Raw genomic sequence first — 20,120 nt, forward strand, 5'->3', positions numbered from 1 at the left:
AAGCAGACCCAGGTGGCTGCCCTCTCGTGGCCCAGGGGAGGTATCATTCCTCTCGTGGACTGTCCAGGCATCCTGGCTGGGTAGGGTCCCCAGCCGTCTGGCACACTGCCCCATCACCAGCTGAAGCCCATACAAGTGTTTCCCATGGTAGGGTGCCAACATACCATCATCCACGGTCCAGTCCTGCAAAATAAGACATATAAGGCGTGGAGACGTCGTCCCGACGCTGCCTACTGGTGTCTTCCGTCACAGCATACGGACGTCTCCACAGATGACCGGCCCCTTGCAATTGTAACATCGATGGATCCCCTGCCTTTCCGGTGCCCTCCGGACCTGAAAACAGGACGAAAATGCCCATGCCTGTGTCTCCTCAGCCAGGTTTGGGGCTGCTCTCCATCTCCGTGGACATAGCTCTCTCACCATACGTGAGCTCTCTGGCTCCCATTTCCTTCTGTTGGGAGACCCCCCTTCTTACTCCGGGGCCTCCCGTTATTCTGGGGTGCTGCAACAGCCTGGATCCCCTTATGGGACAAAGGGGGACCCCGTGCTGTTTGCACTCCTCTCGATCGAGTTACGAACGCTGCAGCTTCTTGGAGCGGGGCGGTCTGGGTGCTGACACATACAAGCCGGCACCTCCTCCCTGTCTCTTCTCCCACTGCTTGCTCGGTACTCGTCCCCCAGTCTACTGTAGGACACCCCGCTATTTGAGTCCGGTCACCCCTGTCTCAGCTCCCTTTGATGGGGCTTCCCCTTTCCTTTACAGTACCGGTAGTACTCACCTGTACCGCAGCAACACTCTGGCTGGAGAATTCCACATTGTACTTTCCCCCCCACTCCTTTATGATTGTCAGGGAAGTCTCCGTTTTTTCTTCTCCAACCCATCGATCACCTCTCGCATTAAGCGCAGGACCAGAAAAAGCGACTGCATGGGCCGAAGGGCTTCCTCCAGCTCCTGTACAGCTGCCAGCAAAACCAAAACATCAGCCGGTGGTTTACAGTTTGTTCGGTCCTCCTGTCTGGCTGTGAGCCGTGGAGCTCCTGTGCACGCCCCGTTGGGTCTTTGTCCATCCCAGGATGGACGTTCATTAGTCCCCCCCTCGACCACTCACTGGTGGGTACACAACACACCCCGTCCAATCCTGTGCCTGTCTCTGGGAGGAACATCCGGTCCTCCAGCGCTCCCTCCACCCTATGAGAGGAGTCGATCGAGGAAGAGTCTTCCGGGTGGTTTCCGCCCTGCCACCCTTCTGCAGTCAGTAGCGACTCCTCCTCTTCTTCCGCTGTCTTCTCGCCATCACTCCATGGACCGGCATGCTTTGGCCACAGAGGTGGATTCGGGCAGTCCCCGTCTATAAAGCAAGACCAGGGGACAGCAGGGTAAGCCCCGCCAGGTGTATTGCCATTATGTGCGAGACTTACCTCCCGGATCCCGTCTTCCTGAGTGTGCTGCAGCAGCATCCGCAAAGACGACACTTGGCACAGGCGCCACTACCTTCAGGGTGCATTTTTCTTTCTTCTTCCCCATCAAGCTGACTGTCTGTTAGGCGTGGACCTCGGTGAGTGTCTTATCGAGCTGTTTGCCCAGGTATGCGTGCCGCAATGAGTGTGCGCCTTCGTCTGCTGTGCGGCTGCCTCCACAAAATTATTTTTAAAACGGGGTCCCCACCTTTTAGCAGGTTGAGGGCCCCATGTTGGGCGCCATTGCGGAAACCCAGCCCCTGGACACAGACAGACAGACACCAGAATGTCCAAAAGCACACTCCTTTATTACTTTAAGCACCACAATGCCTTATCACCAACAGTCTTGTCTTGTCTCTTTCTCTCTTTCTTTCTCTCTCTTTGATCTCCCCTCCTCACAAGCTCCATCTCCTTCCTCCCAACTCTGGCTCGTCTACTGGAGGGAGGCGACTCCTTTTATAATGACCCGGATGGGCTCCAGGTGCTTCATCTGATGACACTCCCTGGTGTGACGGAAGTGTCAGGAGAGCACCCAGGTGCCCCTGGGATTTCTTCCGGCAGCACTTCCTGGTGTGGCAGAAGTGCTGCCATCCAGGGTTCCGTAACCGTGCAGACGCCCCCTGGCAGTGGTCACGCCCTCCCATAGGGATGAGCTTCCCAGCTCCGTTCCAGTGGCCCCCAAGCAGACCCGGGCGGTTGCCCTCTCATGGCCCAGGGGAGGTATCATCCCTAGCGTGGACCTGCCAGGCTTCCTGGCTGGGTAGGGTCCCCAGCCGTCTGGCACAGTGGCTTTAATATTCACATTGTTGATCCTTCATGTAAGCTGACAAATAAATTCCTATCCTTTTTGACTTGGTGTAACATGTTTATTTTCCTACCCACATTGGTGGCCCATATTAAACCTGGTCTGTACATCTGGATTATCTGTATGCAACGTTCACAGCACTGATTTGGGCCTATCTGACCACAAAGAAGGGTTTTTCACTATCTCAGTGCCTATTCCTACTCTTGCACACTTATGCACAAGATGTCCTGCTGGCGGAAAATCACCATATTTCAAAGTTTTTCATGTACAATGCAGTAAACTCACAAATCAATCAAAAGCAATAATGGTGTTTTAACATATCCAAAGGTGTCTTCTTTTAAGTAAATCTTACTTTTCCATTTTGTCTGCTCTCTTTCATTAGTAAAATATGAGATTTAAAGATGTCACATCTGAGTTAGTTTGTATCAAATATGCCTCCTATATCGAGCCACTTGCAGTGAAAGGCTCATTACTATTGGATAGCTGAGGTTCAGAATATTCTAATGATGTATAGCTGCCCATGATTGGTCATTTGTACTATATGTCACAATTGTGCCTAAATAGCATCAACTGTAATGCCTTCTTAACCTTTCATCTTTACGCACTGTTATTCTCCATTATACACAAAACTTGAGTCAAATTCTGAAGAAAGTTTTGACTTTTGAGAATGATGTTTGATGAAGGATTCGAAGCTACACTTAATTTGTAAGCACTGCTTGGTATGACTTTGAAGCATCACAGCACGTGGTTTCACAGTTCAGGCGTCATGTCTGCTACATGTTAGTTTTCTAAGCAGTAATGTTTCAATTTCAACTCAAGTGTACCAGTGAGTAATTGTTATGCTGTACTTGTACTTCTTGAACTTTCACGTGAGATCCCCCATTCCCAATCAAATGTCACTGTATCATGCCGCTCGTGGCACTGTTTTGTGACCATAAGAGAGAGAAAAAAAAGTTTCAGCTATTTACTTGATCACAGTATAATCGACCTGCCTTTTTTGTTTTTTAATCATACAAAAACTTTCTTTTAAAAATCTGATGTATTGTTCTCACTACCCTTCAGCCATTTGCGCCTCCTTTTATACAATAAATGAGTAATAGCTGTTTATTTTTGGGTATATAATTTAGGTGCAATAACACCAAACACCCTTTAGAAATTTCATGTAGACATAAAATTTCATTCAGAAACCTTACATTTCAGATAATTTTCTATCTTCCCTGATTCTATCTACATTATTGATCACTATAATTCTGCCCTCCATTCGGCACTGGAAAAAATAGCTCCTTTAAAACACAACAGTTAAATGGTTAAACTAAGAAAATGTAAGCCAAATAAATCAGATTAATGAACTGCTACAGTTATTTAACACCTTCTGACCCCTTTAGCCTGATATTTTTTCTTTCTGTGAGGTTAAACTTTACTTTTCTGTCTGTTCTCGTAACTTTTTGCTCCTCTTATTTCTTACTTAAAAGCTGTGCACTCGCACCATTCTTTTGTATTAATAAATCCTTACTGTGTTGCTCTCTTAACTGCTCTACTTTCCCGCCTGCTAAAAAGTTTGTTCAATCTAGAAAAACTTGCTTACTGAATATCCACTACTAGTTAACTTTGGTTAACTTTGAGCAGAAAGTGTTAACGTTTAAGGAATGGGATAAGCTTTAAAGTGGGGAGACAGTTGAGGATCAGTGGACAGGTTTAAAAATGTTTTACATATGAAGCAGGACAGGTACATAGCTAAATTTGGAATCAATAGGAAATGTTTAAAAACTCCACACTGGGTTATTAAAGAATTGAAAAAGAAGCTGCAAAGGAAAAAAACAACAGCTTTATAAGGCATATAAGACTAATTACTGCAATGTGAATCGTTGGGCACATGAGAACATCAGGGCAACCATTAAGAAGGATATTAGGGAGACTAAAAGGCATTTACAGAGGAATATAGCAGATAATGTGAAAGAGATGCTTCCAGTATTTTAATAGTAAAAGAACAGTCAAGGAGGAGGTGAAGTGCATCAGGAATAGTAAAGGGGAATTAAAAAATGCTGTCTGTAAAATAGCATATGTTCTAAAATCACATTTTTCTGAGTTCTTTTCATATGAGAAAGTGGATAACCTCCCAGCGGTAAAAGGGACTGCTAAGGAGGTACTGATGAATTTGGAAATTGTAGAGGAAGAAGTGCTGCTCAGATTAAATATGCTGAAATCAAACAAATCACGAGGACCAGATAGTATTTACCCTCTATGCGTATTTTTAGGAAGTAACTGTGCACTGGGGAAATTCCAAAGGACTTGAAAAAGGCAACTATTATCCCATTATATAAATGGGGATACTGGGCAGATCCAACCAACTATAGGCCAGTAAGCTTAACGTGCATCACAAGTAAATTTTACTGAGAAGTCAGTATGGGTTCAGAAGAGGGGGGTTATGTTTTACCAACCTACTAGAATTCTATGAGGTAGCAATTAAAGGATTTGATCAAAGTGGAGCATATTAAATTATTTATATAGACTTTCAGAAAGTTAAGTTTCAACATGAGAGGTTGGGCATCAGACTTAAAGAGGTAGGAGTTCAGTGTGTAATTTGTAGATGTGTACAGAATTAGCTACAACACAGGAAGTGAAAGGTTATGGTGCGAAGAACCCGTGGATGATGTGAAGAGCACTGTCCCACAGGGGTCAGTGTTAGGGCTGCTGCTATTTTTAATACATATGAATGATTTGGATAGGAATATAACTAGCAAGCTGGTTAAGTTTGCAGATGATACCAAGCTAAGTGAATTGGCAATCTGTTGAATCATTATAGAGGGACTTGGACAGCATACAGGCTTGGGCAGATTTATGGCAGATGAAATTTTAATATAAGCAAACGCAAACTATTATACATAGGAAGTAAAAATGTTAGACCTGAATACACAATGTGAAGTCTGAATATTGAAAATACATATTAAGTGAAGGATAGGAGTTGTAGTAGGGTCATCCGTATCAACTCCCAGAGAGTACTCAGAAGCCTTTAAGGCTAACACAATGTTAGGTTATATACTGTAACTCAATGTGTAGAGTACAAGTCAAAGGGGGTTATACTCAAGCTTTATTATGCACTGGTGAGGCCTCACCTAAAGTACTGTGTATAGTTTTGGTCTCCAGGCTACAAAAAAGACAATACAATACTAGACAATGTCCAGAGAACAGTGAATAGGCTTATTCCAGGACTGTAGGGGATAACAACAACATTTATTTATATAGTACATTTTCATACAAACAAAGTAACTCAAAGTGCTTTACAAGAAGTCAAAAATAAAATTACAAGAAAAGAAAAACAAATAAAATTAGGCAGTAATATTAAAGAATAAGTAACAAAGAAAAAAATAAATCTATGCGATCTTAAAAAAACAGATAAATACGAAGTTGAACAGTGTACTTATATGCAATGTCACGATGGAAGTCTCTAAAGATGATTCCGTTGATAAGGTCAGTGGCCAGGATCACAGAAAAAACAGTAAAAATAAAAATAAATAAATAATTTTAAAAATCAGTTAGGCTGGAGAAAAAAAACAAAATCTGCAGGGTGAGGCCAAAACATTACCCAGCCCACTGGGTATTCTGCTTATTATTAATGTTCGTCGTTCATTCCTGTTTGTTTCCAGGCTTCATACAAGACAATCTGATGAAGTTGGTCTTGTGAAAAGCTGGGGCACCCGCCTTCATGCCATCATCACAGGTGGCTGCAGGGTGCCTTGATTAGGTCGTAGTGACGCAAATCGCCAACGTGAGGAAACCAGAAAAGACAACAAAGAAAAATTTGCAGATCCCGGAAGAATATAATAATTCTATGCCCATATAGTCTATTAGAAGTACAGTTGAAATGTAGCTATGAAAAAGACAAATGAAAATTAATTTTAGTAGTTATTTAAAATGTTCCACAGTATTAGCTAGGCTCTTGGAATTAAAAGCATGCCTCCATTAGAAGATCTAAGGTTACGACTGGGGTGTAGGTGGACAGGCATTCCAAAATCCAGGACAGAGCAAGATTATTTAAGGCTTTATACACCAATGATAGTATATTAAAATCAATTCTGAATCACACAGGTAACCAATGTAACAACGCTAAGACTTGTGATATCTGTTCAGATTTTCTTTTTCTAGTTAAGATTCTAGGTGCTGCATTCTTCACTAATTGCAACCAATTGATGTCTTTCTTGGGTAGTCCTGTTAGGAGTGCATTACAGTAACCTAGATAACTAAAAACAAAAATATGCACTCATTTTTCAGCATTTTGTAAAGTTATAAGAGGTCTAACTTTTGCTATATTCATTAAGTGAAAAATGCAGTCCTAGTAACCCCTAAATTCTTTACCTTCGCCTTGACTTTTAAACCTAAAGGATAAAGTTTATTTCTAATACCCTCACTATTTCCATATCTGCAAATCTTCAGAAAAAACTACCTTGTCAGTTCTACTCCTCAGCCTGGCACCTAACTCTTTGAATTTGGATCACAGAACTGACAGACTACTCTTACAGTATGTATGTCATTTATTCCAACAAGGACAATGGCAACTGGATCCACCCCTGCCCAGGTCAAGAGCCTATCCATCCTTCCAGGGAGTTCTCCCACCTGTGTACCCGGAAGGCAACACACTGTGCGAGACTCTCTGTCTCTGGAGTAAACCTGTGCTTCAATTCCCCTAATGATTAAATCCACCAATTTACTGGAGCCTGCTGATCCAATGATCCTGAAATTTCAAGTAGGTTTAGATTAAACTAAGAGTAATATTGAAGAGTCTGTAAAAAGTGAGTCAGTAGATTTCCAGCAAGAAGCTGAAATGAGCTTAGCAGAGATGGCACCCAGACAGAATAATCTTTGCTGGATAGAATTCAAGGTAGGTCAAAGTAAGATAAGAGTGGTCCAGAAGAAGAAATATGTGAAGCAAAAGGAGAATATTAACATAAAACTATTATATGAACAGTTGGAAACATTTGTCCAAAATGCAGAAACTGGAGAGCAGTCCCAAAGCATATTGAGCAAAGTGCCAGTGGCATTTAAAGGACACAGGTGACACAGAATAAAGTTTCCGAGGAGTGAGGTACAGATAGTGTACAAATTTAAATTTTGTATGCTGGTAATTGTGGATTTTGGAGGATGTTGAAATATTGTTAAGAACATCCTATGAGATGGGAGCAGAAAAAAGGAGGTCACATTGCCGAACTGACAGTAAAGTTACAGGTCTGGTAGCTTGCATATAAAGATGATACTGGCTTAAATTTTGGAGAGAGTAAGCCAGAAAATTTATTAAAGGGGTGAAAATGTAATGCAGAGGATATAGGGACCCTGTTTGCCAAAAGGACTGATTCTATCTGAAGACAGAAAAAGAATGAAAAATGAAAAATCTTTAGCATTGGCATTTAGCAACCAAAAAAAAATCAACTAAGTTCAAATCTGAGACAAATTTGCACAGCAAGGAGCTGACTGTGGTTTGTGTTTAGAAACAAGCACTGGCATTTGTCTAGCAGAGGATTTATAAAGGCATTTGCATCCATACCAACAATTACATCAAAATCCTTAAAATTCAAAATCTCTCGTTATCTGCCTAAAGAATGTGGGCTTGTATGGTGTCGATGCGTAAATGCAACACTGGGCTCTCTTCTTATCATCCAATTCAGTCAGCACACAGTAGAATCTGCTTTCATCATCCAAACCTGTCCAGAGTAAACTTAGCTGCAAGTTGTGCCAGAGGAGAATAACCATACCATGCTTTTTAGTGCTGGCTGATGCAGAGACTGCCACAAAGTATTGTTTGTTGGAAAATCTGGACACATCATTGGTTAATTGCTTGGATTCCTGAATACCGTATATACTCGTGGATAAGTTATCCCGTGGATAAGTCGGGACTTGATTTTACTGTATAAATTTTGGTATTTTATAATGTCGGTTGTATAAGTCAAATGCGGAAAACTCACAGTATTGGTCCAAGAGATTATGATATGCTAATGCTCACCTGGAAGAGTAACCACGGAGCTCACTGCCTTTTTTTCTATGTGGGCACGGCAATGCACTGTATCAGCACATGTTCCTAACCTCTCTCTCTCAATATTTTGCCTACATGACCACATGGTAATACCCTAACTATTCCGAAGCAACATTCGCACTGTTTTGTGTTTTTTATCTCACAACCTCATACACCTTTATTGTAAGAGCATCCCTTATCTACGATGGAGTGTTCGATCAGAAGAAAATATGAAGCTGGTTTTAAATTAAACTTCGTTGAAGTAGCGAAATTGGTAACTGTGCTGCTGCAACAAAATTCGATTTGTCTGAGAAACTGATGCGAGATTGGAGGAGGCAAGAAGATGTTAAAAAAAAAATTGTCACAATTTGAACGGGCGTATAAGTCAGGGTCTGATTTTATGATTGATTTTTTGGGTTTCAAGACTTATACGTGAGTATATACGGTAAATGCCATATCCACTCTCTTTTGCCATAAGTCATCAAAGGCACCAACATGCTCAAGTCCTCAGACATTCCAAAAGGCAAGAGAATGATTAGCCAAAACACAGTAAAGAAGAAAAATTAAGCGATGTAGGTGAAGTAAATTAATACAATAAGTGCTAGAGTATTCCTGCCTCTGCGTGACCTCGCCCCACCAGAAACACAAGCAACATCAAATCATCACAGGACTTCCTTCACAAACACGTCTCTTGAAAACCGCCCTCCACCCCTCCTGCCATGACTGTTTGCTGAACGCCATCAAAACATATGCAGATAAGTTACTGATAAAACCCCACAGGCACAGAATTCACCCACTAAATACTTCAGCTCTGTAACACCTGATTCTGGGCAGCAAATCCATCGGTTAAGTCAGTCCCAGAAACAGGCCACCTGCAACTCCTATTCCTGAGAAATAAAAAGTACTGTGACACCTCCAACATATAAGAACAGTACAGTCAAAAAGCAAGGCAATTGTAACAAGGTCTTTGTTCGCACAATTAAAAAGAAAAATGTCTCAAGTCCTGTGTCTCTAGAAGGTTGGCAGAGAAAATACAACTTATGAGACTTAACAAAGAAAAAAGAAACAAACAGCACTCATTAAAAGGGAAAAGTGCCTGTAATTTGAAAGACGTCGCTGGCATCCAAAACACACTTTGGGTCGCCAAAGATTACATGTCCCGGCGTATGAGAGATCTTGAAGTGAGTCAAGTAAAGCAGGAAAGATTGAAAGCCGAGTCCCAGTGCACATTTCATGAATGGAGCCTTAGCCTTCCTGACCTGAACTGTTAAAGGACTAAAGTCAGGAAAAAAATTCATTTACAAGCCTTTGTGGGACAAGTTAGGTGTCTTCTTCACCTCCCTCAGAATAATTTGTCAGTCATTGAAGTTGAGGAGCTTTGTTATTAAATACCATGGACGGGATTAATTTTGATTAACCACATAATTCTGCTGATGGAGTTAGCGTGTGTCAGAGATCTGACTGACCCCACCCTGCTCCAATTTATTGAGTAGTCTCCATCTTTAAATCGTCGTTGTGCTCTTGTTCTGTATGCTGCAACATCTTCGTGGGGCTTGAAACCTCTAAGTGAAACCTTCTTGCTCCATCAGATGATTCCTTAACTGTAAGTGAAAAGTTTGGATGCAACATTTTTGTAAATCAGGGGAGATGCAGGTTCTAAAATTAGGGAAAAGTGAGTATAGCTGGAGAACAGACCTAACTTTAGGACGGAGTGGTGGCTCTGAGGCTAAGGATCTGTGCTGGTATCCAGAAGGTTGCCGGTTCGAATCCCCGTCACTGCTAAAAGAGATCCTACTCTGCTGGGCCCTTGACCTGTAATTGCTCCAGGGGGCGCTGTACAGTGTCTGACCCTGCACTCTGACCCCAAGGGGTATGTGAAAACTAACAAATTCCTAATACAAGAAATTGTATAAGGTGAAATAAAGAACCAAAAAAAAAAAACTTGTGCCAAACAGCTACCAAGGGGCACATGGTCCACCCAATGAAAACGTGTTCTATCTGTATATAAAAAAAAAAATTTGAAACTCCATGCACATTATATTATTTTTGATTACTTCTCCTAAGTGTTTTTATAAAAGTTTAATTTACTATTTTTACATTCTTTCATGTGCTTACTTAAACCTCCAGATATCTTGTATCATTAATAATGTTTTCAAATTAAAACGTCCTAACCACAGCCAGCATCACAGTTTGATTCTTGTGTATAGAGACTTATATGTGGAGCTTGCACTTACTCTTTGAGGTCACATGGATTTCCTATGGTGACTTCATGCTATTCAGAAGTATGCCCTCATTTCAATGTATGGTTGTATCTAAGTTTGTTCTGCACCTGATTGGTGTCCTGTTTAAGGCAGGTCTGGGCCGTATCTTCATTGCTGCTGATATAGGAAGTAGAAGAAAAAGCAGGGTGGCCTAATGGCTGAAACATTGGATAGTAAAGCACAGTGAAGTTGGTTCACTCCCTATGACTGACTCACTGAATGATCCTAAGTAAGATGCTGCAATGTAAATTAACTCCAGATGTAATATATATATATTTATATATATATTAATGAATAACCTCTAAAAGTGTCTTGTATCAATAGAGGAGCATGTGGAAGTTGAACCAACCCAAACATCAACAGGAGCAAGCCTGAAAGCAACTTAGGACCACTGTATATCACATACCCACATACTGTATATACCAATATTCACTCTTAAGGATCCCTTTTAGAGTTTTCATCTAATCCATTAATCTATATCAGAATAGGTCATTCAACTGAACAAAGCTTGCCAGTCCTAACCGTTGATTTTTTCTAAAACAGCATCATGTCAAATGTTGAGTGTCCCTAAAGTCCTACAGTCTACCAAACTACTTGGTAACTTACTCCATATGTCTATGGTCCTCTGTGTGAAGAAAAAGAAAAACTTCCTAAAGTTTTTGAAAAATTTACCCTTAACAAGTTTCCAACTGTTTCCCCATGCTCTTGTTAAACTCATTTTAAAATAACAGTCTCTATCTACTGTACAAATTCCCTTAAAACTTTAAACACTTCAATCATGTCTCCTCTTAAACTCCTTTTGCTTAAACTAAAAAGGCTCAGCTATTTTAATCTTTCCACATAACTCATCCTCTGCAGTCCAGGAATCAACCTAGCTGCTCTTCCCTAGACTTTTTTTTATCACCTTTATGTCTTTTTGAAGCACGGAGACCAAAACTTTAGAAAATGTACACAATACCTCAGATCAGGCCTCACAGGTGTACTAAAGCTTGAGCATGATCTCCTTTGACTTTTATTCCACATACTGTATGCTATTTAACCAAACATACTGTTATCTTTGTAAATGGCTCCTGAACACTGGCTGGACATTGATAGTGACAAGTCCACTCCTAAATTTTATAAGGTGTACTTTCAGTTTTCAGACCTCCCTTTGTGTATTCAAACCTCACATTTTTACTTCATACGTATAATACTTTACATTTACTTACCATACATTAAATTTAATTTGCCACAAATTTACCCAAGTCTGTGTACTGTTCAAGTCCCTCTGTAATGATTCAGCAGATTCTATATTATCTGCCAATCCTCCCAGCTTAGTATCATTAGCAAGCTTACCCAGCTTCTTATTTAAATTCCTATCCAAATCATTTATATATATTAAAAATGTAGCAGCCCTAGCACTGACCCCTGAGGGACACCACTCTTAAAATCAACAATTTCAGATAATGTTCCTCGCACCATAACCCTTTACTGAACTCCACTTCTTTTAGTTCGATGACCAACCTCTCATGTGGCACCTTATAATATTTATATATTATATAATATTACATATATATATATATATATATATATACAGTGATGCCATGCCTATTGCGGAAGTTACGTTCCAGACCCACCCGCGATAGATGAAAATCCGTGATATAGAAAGACCATATAAATAAACATTTTTTTTATAGTTTAAGCCTTAAAATACCATCCCACACGCTTTAAACACATGTAAACTTATTAAACCACACTTTGTAAACACATATGATATGTGGATGTCGGGCTAATGATATGAGTAATATCTCTCTATTACAAAACATTTTAACATTACACAAGACAAGGCAGTGAGACAGAAGGACAGCTGCTGTGCAGGCTTTTAAATGATTGACACGCAGAGCAACAAGCAGAAGAAACATCTTGGCAGAAGCAGAACAAAGCCAGCACAAAGTCCACTTCTCCTTAGCTTGCATTCAGCTCCCCCCCTTCACAACTCAAAGTGGCAGGATCGTAGGGGTGGGGGGGCCTTTTGAGCAAAGTCCACTTCTACTTAGTGTGCGTTCAGCTCCCCCTCTTTACAAAGCGAGCAGCAGAGACACGAAGTGGCAAAAGGACAGCTGCTGTACAGGCTTTTTAAGTGATTGACGGAAAGCACGACAAGCACAACACACAGCTGGCCAGCAGCAGCAAGACACCAGCTGAACCAATCGCATCTCTTTAGCGTGCGTTCAGACCCCCGTTCACAACGCGAGCAACGTTCTAAGTGCCGCGAGAAAGAGATTTAACCACGTCCGGGGCAGGAAATAAAGGACAAATATTGTTTTTATAAAACTTTTAAAGTAAAAATGAAAATAATGCATATGTAACAATTCCCATGAAAAATAACATAATATATAAAAAAACATTATAATAAAAAGATCTTGGGTTGAGACGTGATCTTCTTGGAAAGACATTTTGACGTCCCACAAGAGACACTGATCTCCTTAGAGTGCGTTCAGATCCCCCTTCACAACGTGAGCAGCAGAGATGTGAAATGGCTGGCGTGTAGCGTGCCCCGGGGGGGGGGGTAAGGATTACGGGGGTGGGCCCCCTAGCATATATAAAATGAATCAAGCTTATGTGATTTTTTTGTTAGAATGCTGAAAAATTTTCTGAACAAAATCTGAGTTCAACTGAAAACAGTCCTGAGTAGAACAGTTGCCTCTTGGTAAAGTGTAGCGGTGGAAAACTGAGGTGGCACAGTTGCCTTTTCCAAACCCAACAAAGTGCTTTGTAGCAGAACCACACACAGCTCCAAATAGTCAGGTTTGAGTGTTGGCCTGGTCAGTGTCTGAATGAGATATACACATTTCTCAAGTCAGCCTGAGTTTCATACCTTCTTATGAGCCCAAGATATACAGATTAGGCTGATTGATTTCTGACAATTGTGTATTGGCCAAACACATTGATTGATAGTAGGCTTTAACTTGTTCTTTAAACCTGTGTTTGCACAACTGAAATGTATTTAAACAAGAAACACGTGAGAAAGATGTGACCCACAATACTGTAGATTAAATATTACTATAAAATCAGAACAATTAATGACCTGTTTGAAAGTGAGCATTTTATTTGATTGCATTTGGTAAGTGTTGTGAGAAAAGATGAGGGAGGGTGTGTGTGGCAGAGAATAAAATTAATGACTTCAGTCATTTAATTAATTAATTTATTAATATATTATCCTGTTTAATTCAGAAAACAAATCAATGTATTTATTCCAAGCATGTTTTAGAAGAGGAATCAATTTTTAATGAATGTTGAATTATAAAGATAACATCCTATTACTTATTATTACTGGAAATGTACCAAAACTCTGTGTGATAATTCAAGGCATTAAACACATCTTGAGAAATGCACTGATAAAAGAAAGAAATGTAAAACCAACCATAAATTACAATCTATGAATATACAGTGCTAACAAATGTTTATGTTCAAGTAACATTACAGTTGTTTTTGAATACAGACAGGATCAACCTGGATTTCTTTTGCTATTTGGGCAAATAGCTAGGAATATGTAAAGATATAAAAACAAAAAACAATTATAACTGGCAAACAGGTGTCATCAAATTAAAACTGACTTAAATGCATTTTAAAGCATAAACAAGAATGTTTCATTTAATGTTGCTTCATACAGCAAAATGTGCATCTACAGTTATACTATATTACACAAGCAAATTAAACAAAGAATATCAAGCAGCACAGTGTTAACAACTTCAACACAATGTTTTTAAGATGAAATGACACATTTCTTATCAAATCACATCACATGGAAGCAGCAGGGGCTCATTTCAAGTCTAAGTGACATTATTTTAAAGAACTAACTTGGAGAACATTGTCTTTTTAAAATAAAGTCTCAGAGTCTTTGGCAAATTGCAGCTTTTAGTAGCATATCTTAAAATGGCAAAGTGCTACATGAATACTGAAGACTAAAAATAAAGAAATATTAGTGAATTTAGGCAGAAAAACAAAACTAACCAATGTTTACATTTATTTTTAAGATTTTGAGTTGAAGGTTAACTTGATACTTTGCTTTGTCTTCACAACATACACTAAGTGCTTTTAGCTTGAACGTATTTGAACATTATGGCATTGGAGTCAACGTTCAAAAATGGGGCCTGCACTATCGAGCCTGGCCACAAGGTAGCAGTGATGGTTAATGGGAAGCTGTTTAATGTTTTACTTTAGAAACTCACAGACCAGGAGAGAACATGCTGGGCCAAAACTTCTGGAGCAGAGGTGCCTAAGGGCAGAAAGGTTGAAATGGCAGGCGCATAAAAGAGCCTTATTTAAGAGCTGTAAACCTCTTTTATAGACGCTCTATTCAGCAGAAAAAGGTGGTCTAGCTTATGACCAATGTGAGACAAAGAGGTGCTTGTACGTGGGATTATTATTAAGCTAAACACATCTTAATGTTGACACAACCTTACTCCCCACCTCCGTGCTTGAGCACAAATGGAATGCTTGTTCACTAGAGACTCCTTTTTGTAATAAAATGACTGATATATGAGAGTGCAGTAGTGTGCTTTTGGATAATATATATGTAGAAAAAGTGCCAGAAGTTTTAAGTTGAAGTGAATGAATATTTTCTTTATAACTGCTTTATTTTTGGGTGAGTTTATATGATTTATTTGGAGGTTGTCTTGAGATCTGTACTTTATCTGTACAACTTTTGCTTAACTCTAGTACACCTCGATGAGTGAATAAAGAGAAACAAGCAGCACATTACAGCAAATATGTATGCAGAATGAAGGTGCTGGTCAGCTGTCTAAAGATTTTCTCTAATGTCCCCCCCTGACTTCTTTTCTTCCTCTTCTTGAACGTAAAAACTGACAAAATCAAAATAATTTCCAGACATTTTACAGTGACGAACAACAGTTCAATGCTGTTGATTATTTTATTTCTTTTGAGAAATGCCAAGTATTTTGTAAGAAAGGGAGAGTTTTTTGTAGCTGTATGAGAGGGTAGCAGGCCTTTTTTTTGTTTGAATTAATTAAGCTCTATTTTATATTGTGTCTTTAATCCTTTAGCTGCTGGCACCCAGAAGATTTTTTATACTGTAGCCTCTTTCCAGTCCATATTGTTTATTCAGTTGTCACTAGCCTGTAAGACTGCATATCAATGAGCTGGTTTATTGGCTGTGCTTCTCATTTTCCAGAAGGCTCTCAGTTTTGATGGTAAAGTGCCCAGTCTGCAGATCTTCAAGGAACTTCTGTAAGCCGCTAAAAGAGGTTGCATTTAAATAGTATATGAAGACGGATGAATACTGCACTCATACTGTATATTTAACAACACTGAGCTGTACCCTGTTGGCTTATATTTATGCGATTGAGCAATGTTTAATGAAAACTTTGTCACAATTTTATGCCACACTGTACAAGGCTCTCTTTCATTCTTGATGTACTGTTTACTCCGTAGAAGTCCTTGTCACAATGGAGTGTGAGATTTTTATGGCAGATAAACCAGTATTTATGAAACATGTCACAAAGAACAGTTTGAACAGTTCCAACTAGCACTTAAAAATGTTCATGATACTTCACATTTGAGACTCCCAACCTTCAGAATTCACAAGTAGAACCTTCACATCTCACATTCTTACCAAAAAGAGATAAATACCTGACATCATTTTTTTTTACCATTTGTGAGTCCCTTAAATTCAAAATACTAGTGTTTGGTATCTTTTAGTTTACAACTGTAACAAATACCAGTTTTGCAAAATAGATTCCCAACATCTAACTTAAGCTAAAGTTAAAGTGACAGAAAATATTTATCAATTATTAAACTAAAACCTCCAATTAAATTAATAACAACTTTTTTCTTCAGTGTGGGTTTTCTCCATCAGTCCAAAGACAGTGTTGTGTCATTTGGAGACACTGTTTTTTAGCAAACTACTGTTGCTTTCTACATTGCATACTTTGATCCTGTTAGAAGCACAGGATCTCGGAGACCCTGCTTGGAATAAATCAGGTTCAGAAATGGATTTCATGGGTTTATTTCTCCAAATGCTGAAATCAATTTGTAGATCTGTAGAGTTTGGGTGTGCTGGTATAAATAATTTATTGGACCATATATATATATATATATATATATATACTGCCTTGGACATATGTGCATTGCTAACATCTTATTGCCATGCTGTAACTTCCCTTAGCCAATTCCCTAAACCGGTTACACTGTAATGGTTTGCATTCATAATTTATATAACACTTATACAGAAGCTTATTCTACCAGAAAACTAGCATTACTGCAGAGATCATCAGTTGATTGCTGGTAGGCTCTTGGTTCTGCGTGTCCTGAAACCATAAATCCATAGTCCCAAATATAACCTCAAAAAAAAGGTTGCTCAAAAAAAAATAAAAAATGGTATGTGTAAGATCTGAATTTTGTTTGGGGAATATTTTGATATATAATGGTATGATAGGAGCATAGTGTTCTTTATTGAAAATTTGCAAGCTACATCTATACAAAACTCTGCAAAAGCATCTCTCCCGTGTGGTTGGGATGTTTCCTTGAACCTGGAGAAGACATGAAAATACAGAACTTGGTGGTCCATTGGCATCTATCACAGAAAACTAGATGATTCAGAATTCTAACAAATAAGGTAGTTTGCTTGTTCAAAATAATAAATATCACAGCATTGTTGGGTGAGAAAATTCAAATAACAAACACAGAAACAGATGAAACTAAAATTAAAACCTTTGAGCTATTCACTGCTTCCCATCCTACCTTTTAAAATGTCTAAAAGGGAGTTTTACAAACCAATATATCAGCCACACTGACTCTACCAAATAACACCTATTATAATTTACTTTGGTGTTTATATATACAAGGAAGACAATATTATTTAATAATCTCTTTTTCTTTCAAATGCAAAAAATCATCCTTCTTATATAAATGTTCTTTAAAAATAATTATCTTTTCTTGTTTGTTAGAATTTTCCCAGTCTAGCGTCCATTTCCCCGAGATGTTCTTTCTGCTTTTAATTGTCTCCTGGTAGATCTCTTGTACATTCTGTGGATGTTTGGATTGTCTGCAATAAAAAAGAGTGATATAAATAAATGGTATTAGTATTTTAGGCTTTTATTTCTCAACATACAAAATACTATCTGATATTAGTGTGACATTTACCTTTAACCAACTTCAATTTGTATTCTCATGTTCTATCTCTTATTCTAAAGTAAGATCTGGTATATATCATATTAATTACCTTCATAATTTTTAACACTTCTATGATATCTCCCCTTAATCTTCAGTTGCTCAACCTGAAAATATCCAGCACCATCTAACTTTCCTCATAGTATATTCCCCACAGTCCTGAAATCAGTCCAGTAGCTTGTCTCCGGACTTTCACTAGCACTCATATGTCTTTTGTAATATGGAAACCAAAACAGTACATAGTACTCCAGATGAGGCCTCACTCACAATGGTGCAGTACAATTTAAGCATAAACTCTCGTGATTTGTTCTCAACACAGTATGCTATATAACCCAACATTAGCTTTCTTAATTCCTCATGTAAACTGTTGGGTTGTGGATAATGAATAGCCCATTTTACTTTTCACATACAATGCACTTTCAAATGCCATTATGTCTAATATTTTTCCTTCATTTGTGTAACAAAATTACATCTATTCACCACTAATGATCTGACACAAATCTGTCCAATGCTGAATTTTGTCTTTCTTTACAATGATTTTTCTCATTCAAAGAAATGTATCCATCACCCTTAGTTTACATTAATTTGTACATTTAACCAGGTGATTATTCACATTGCTATATTGATCCTGAATGTCACCAAAATTGCAAAAGGTTTTCTACCCACTTGTATGCTGAATTTTGTATTCCCACTTCTTTTAGTCTGATGAATAACCTTTCAAGTGGAACCATATGATATTCTCTATGAAAACTGAAATTAATAATGTATGCATCCTTCTGGTCAAATTCTAGAAATTCTTCAGAATGCAAAATTTCTAAATGAATTTGTGTTAAGTGTTCGTATACACGGCATATAAATACCATCTTCTGTTTACATTCCTGTACAAATACTATCTGATTCCGGAAATAATTTTGATTTCAGACAGCAGTACTTTTTACTTTTTATCTCTAAATTGCTTAATATTTCATTAATATTCCATGTAAATACTGGAAGATTTCCAACTTCTTCACAAGAAATGCTTCATAAAAATATACTTTAAAGGTACTATATTTGCTATTTTGTTTTCTGTGTATTTTTCCCCTACTATTCCTATTACATCACTAAATTAGTATCAGAAAATTCCTATCCAGTACAAACTTCTTCTTTCGGCTGCTCTCGTTAAGGGTTGCCACAGTGGATCATCTTCTTCCATATCTTCCTGTCCTCGTCATCTTGTTCTGTTACACTCATCACCTGCATGTCCTCTCTCACCACATCCATAAACCTTTGCTTAGGCCTTCCTCTTTTTCTCTTGCCTGGCAGCTCAATTCTTAGCATCCTTCTCCCAATATACCCAGCATCTCTCCTCTGCACATGTCCAAACCAACACAATCTCGCATCTCTGACTTTGTCTCCCAATGGTCCAACCTGAGCTGACCCTCTAATATACTCATTTCTTGTCCTATCCATCCTTGTCACACTCAATACAAATCTTAATATCTTTAACTCTGCTACCTCCAGCTCTGTCTCCTGTTTTTTGGTCAGTGCCACCATCTCCAACCCATATAACATAGCTGGTCTTACTACCATCCTGTAGACCTTCCCTTTCACTCTTGTTGATACTCGTCTATCACAGATTACTCCTGACACTCTTCTCCACCCATTCCACCCTGCCTGCACTCTCTTTTTCACTTCTCTTCCACAATCCCCTTTACTCTGTATTGTTGATCCCAAATATTTAAACTCATCCACCTTCACCACCTCTACTCCTTGCATCTTCACCATTCCACTGATCTCCCTCTCATTTACACACATGTATTCTGTCTTGTTCCTACTGACTTTCATTCCTCTCCTCTCTAGATCATATCTCCACCTCTCCAGGGTCTTCTCAACCTGCTCCCTACTATCGCTACAGATCACAATGTCATCAGCAAACATCATAGTTCACGGGGACTCCTGTCTAATCTCATCTGTCAACCTGTCCACCACCATTGCAAATAAGAAAGGGCTCAGAGAAAGTACAAACTAGTACAAAAGTACTATTCAGTACAAACTAAGCTAACTAAAAAAAATTCATTTTTATCCACCTACTGTATTTCCTAACCCCCATCCCCCCCAAATTCAGTCATCTCTGGGAACTACAGCCTATTGATTATCTATCATTATCGATATTCATACACATTGTTGCAAATTTTTGCATTGTTCTTTGATTGGCAATAATTTTGTTGAACATAATGTTATAATATTTTAAGAGATGGAAAGAAATCATACTGTTTTGTGGAATCTGCAACTCTTACCCAACTCTTTCCCATATCTGAGATTCTTTGCATTTCAAAACTAGCATGTAAACCAGTGACTCCTAATTGGTCCAGTGTGAGTGAGTGTGTCCTGTGACATCTGCCATGAATACAAGGGTGGGAGTACAACATGCCAATATTACACATTT

At 39.0% G+C, this 20,120-nt stretch overlaps 3 protein-coding genes across 3 annotated transcripts in view; 2 read left to right on the plus strand and 1 right to left on the minus strand.

The window, feature by feature from the left end:
• LOC114667240 (EGF-like repeat and discoidin I-like domain-containing protein 3) overlaps window positions 1-20,120 on the plus strand; it is a 742,682-nt gene that overhangs the window by 218,969 nt on the left and 503,593 nt on the right. The window lies entirely within an intron of this gene.
• Window positions 1-20,120, plus strand: part of LOC114667855 (hyaluronan and proteoglycan link protein 3-like) — a 56,229-nt gene that overhangs the window by 25,370 nt on the left and 10,739 nt on the right. The gene's annotated exons all lie outside the window — the stretch shown is intronic.
• Window positions 17,483-20,120, minus strand: part of LOC114667233 (aggrecan core protein-like) — a 208,133-nt gene continuing 205,495 nt past the window's right edge. The window contains 1 exon segment of the mRNA XM_028822446.2: window positions 17,483-17,570. Within this exon segment, the coding sequence (XP_028678279.2) occupies window positions 17,485-17,570 (86 nt within the window). The 3' untranslated portion in view covers window positions 17,483-17,484.

The sequence above is a fragment of the Erpetoichthys calabaricus genome, chromosome 17 (genome assembly GCF_900747795.2).
Source record: "Erpetoichthys calabaricus chromosome 17, fErpCal1.3, whole genome shotgun sequence".
Classification (NCBI taxonomy): Eukaryota; Metazoa; Chordata; class Cladistia; order Polypteriformes; family Polypteridae; genus Erpetoichthys; species Erpetoichthys calabaricus.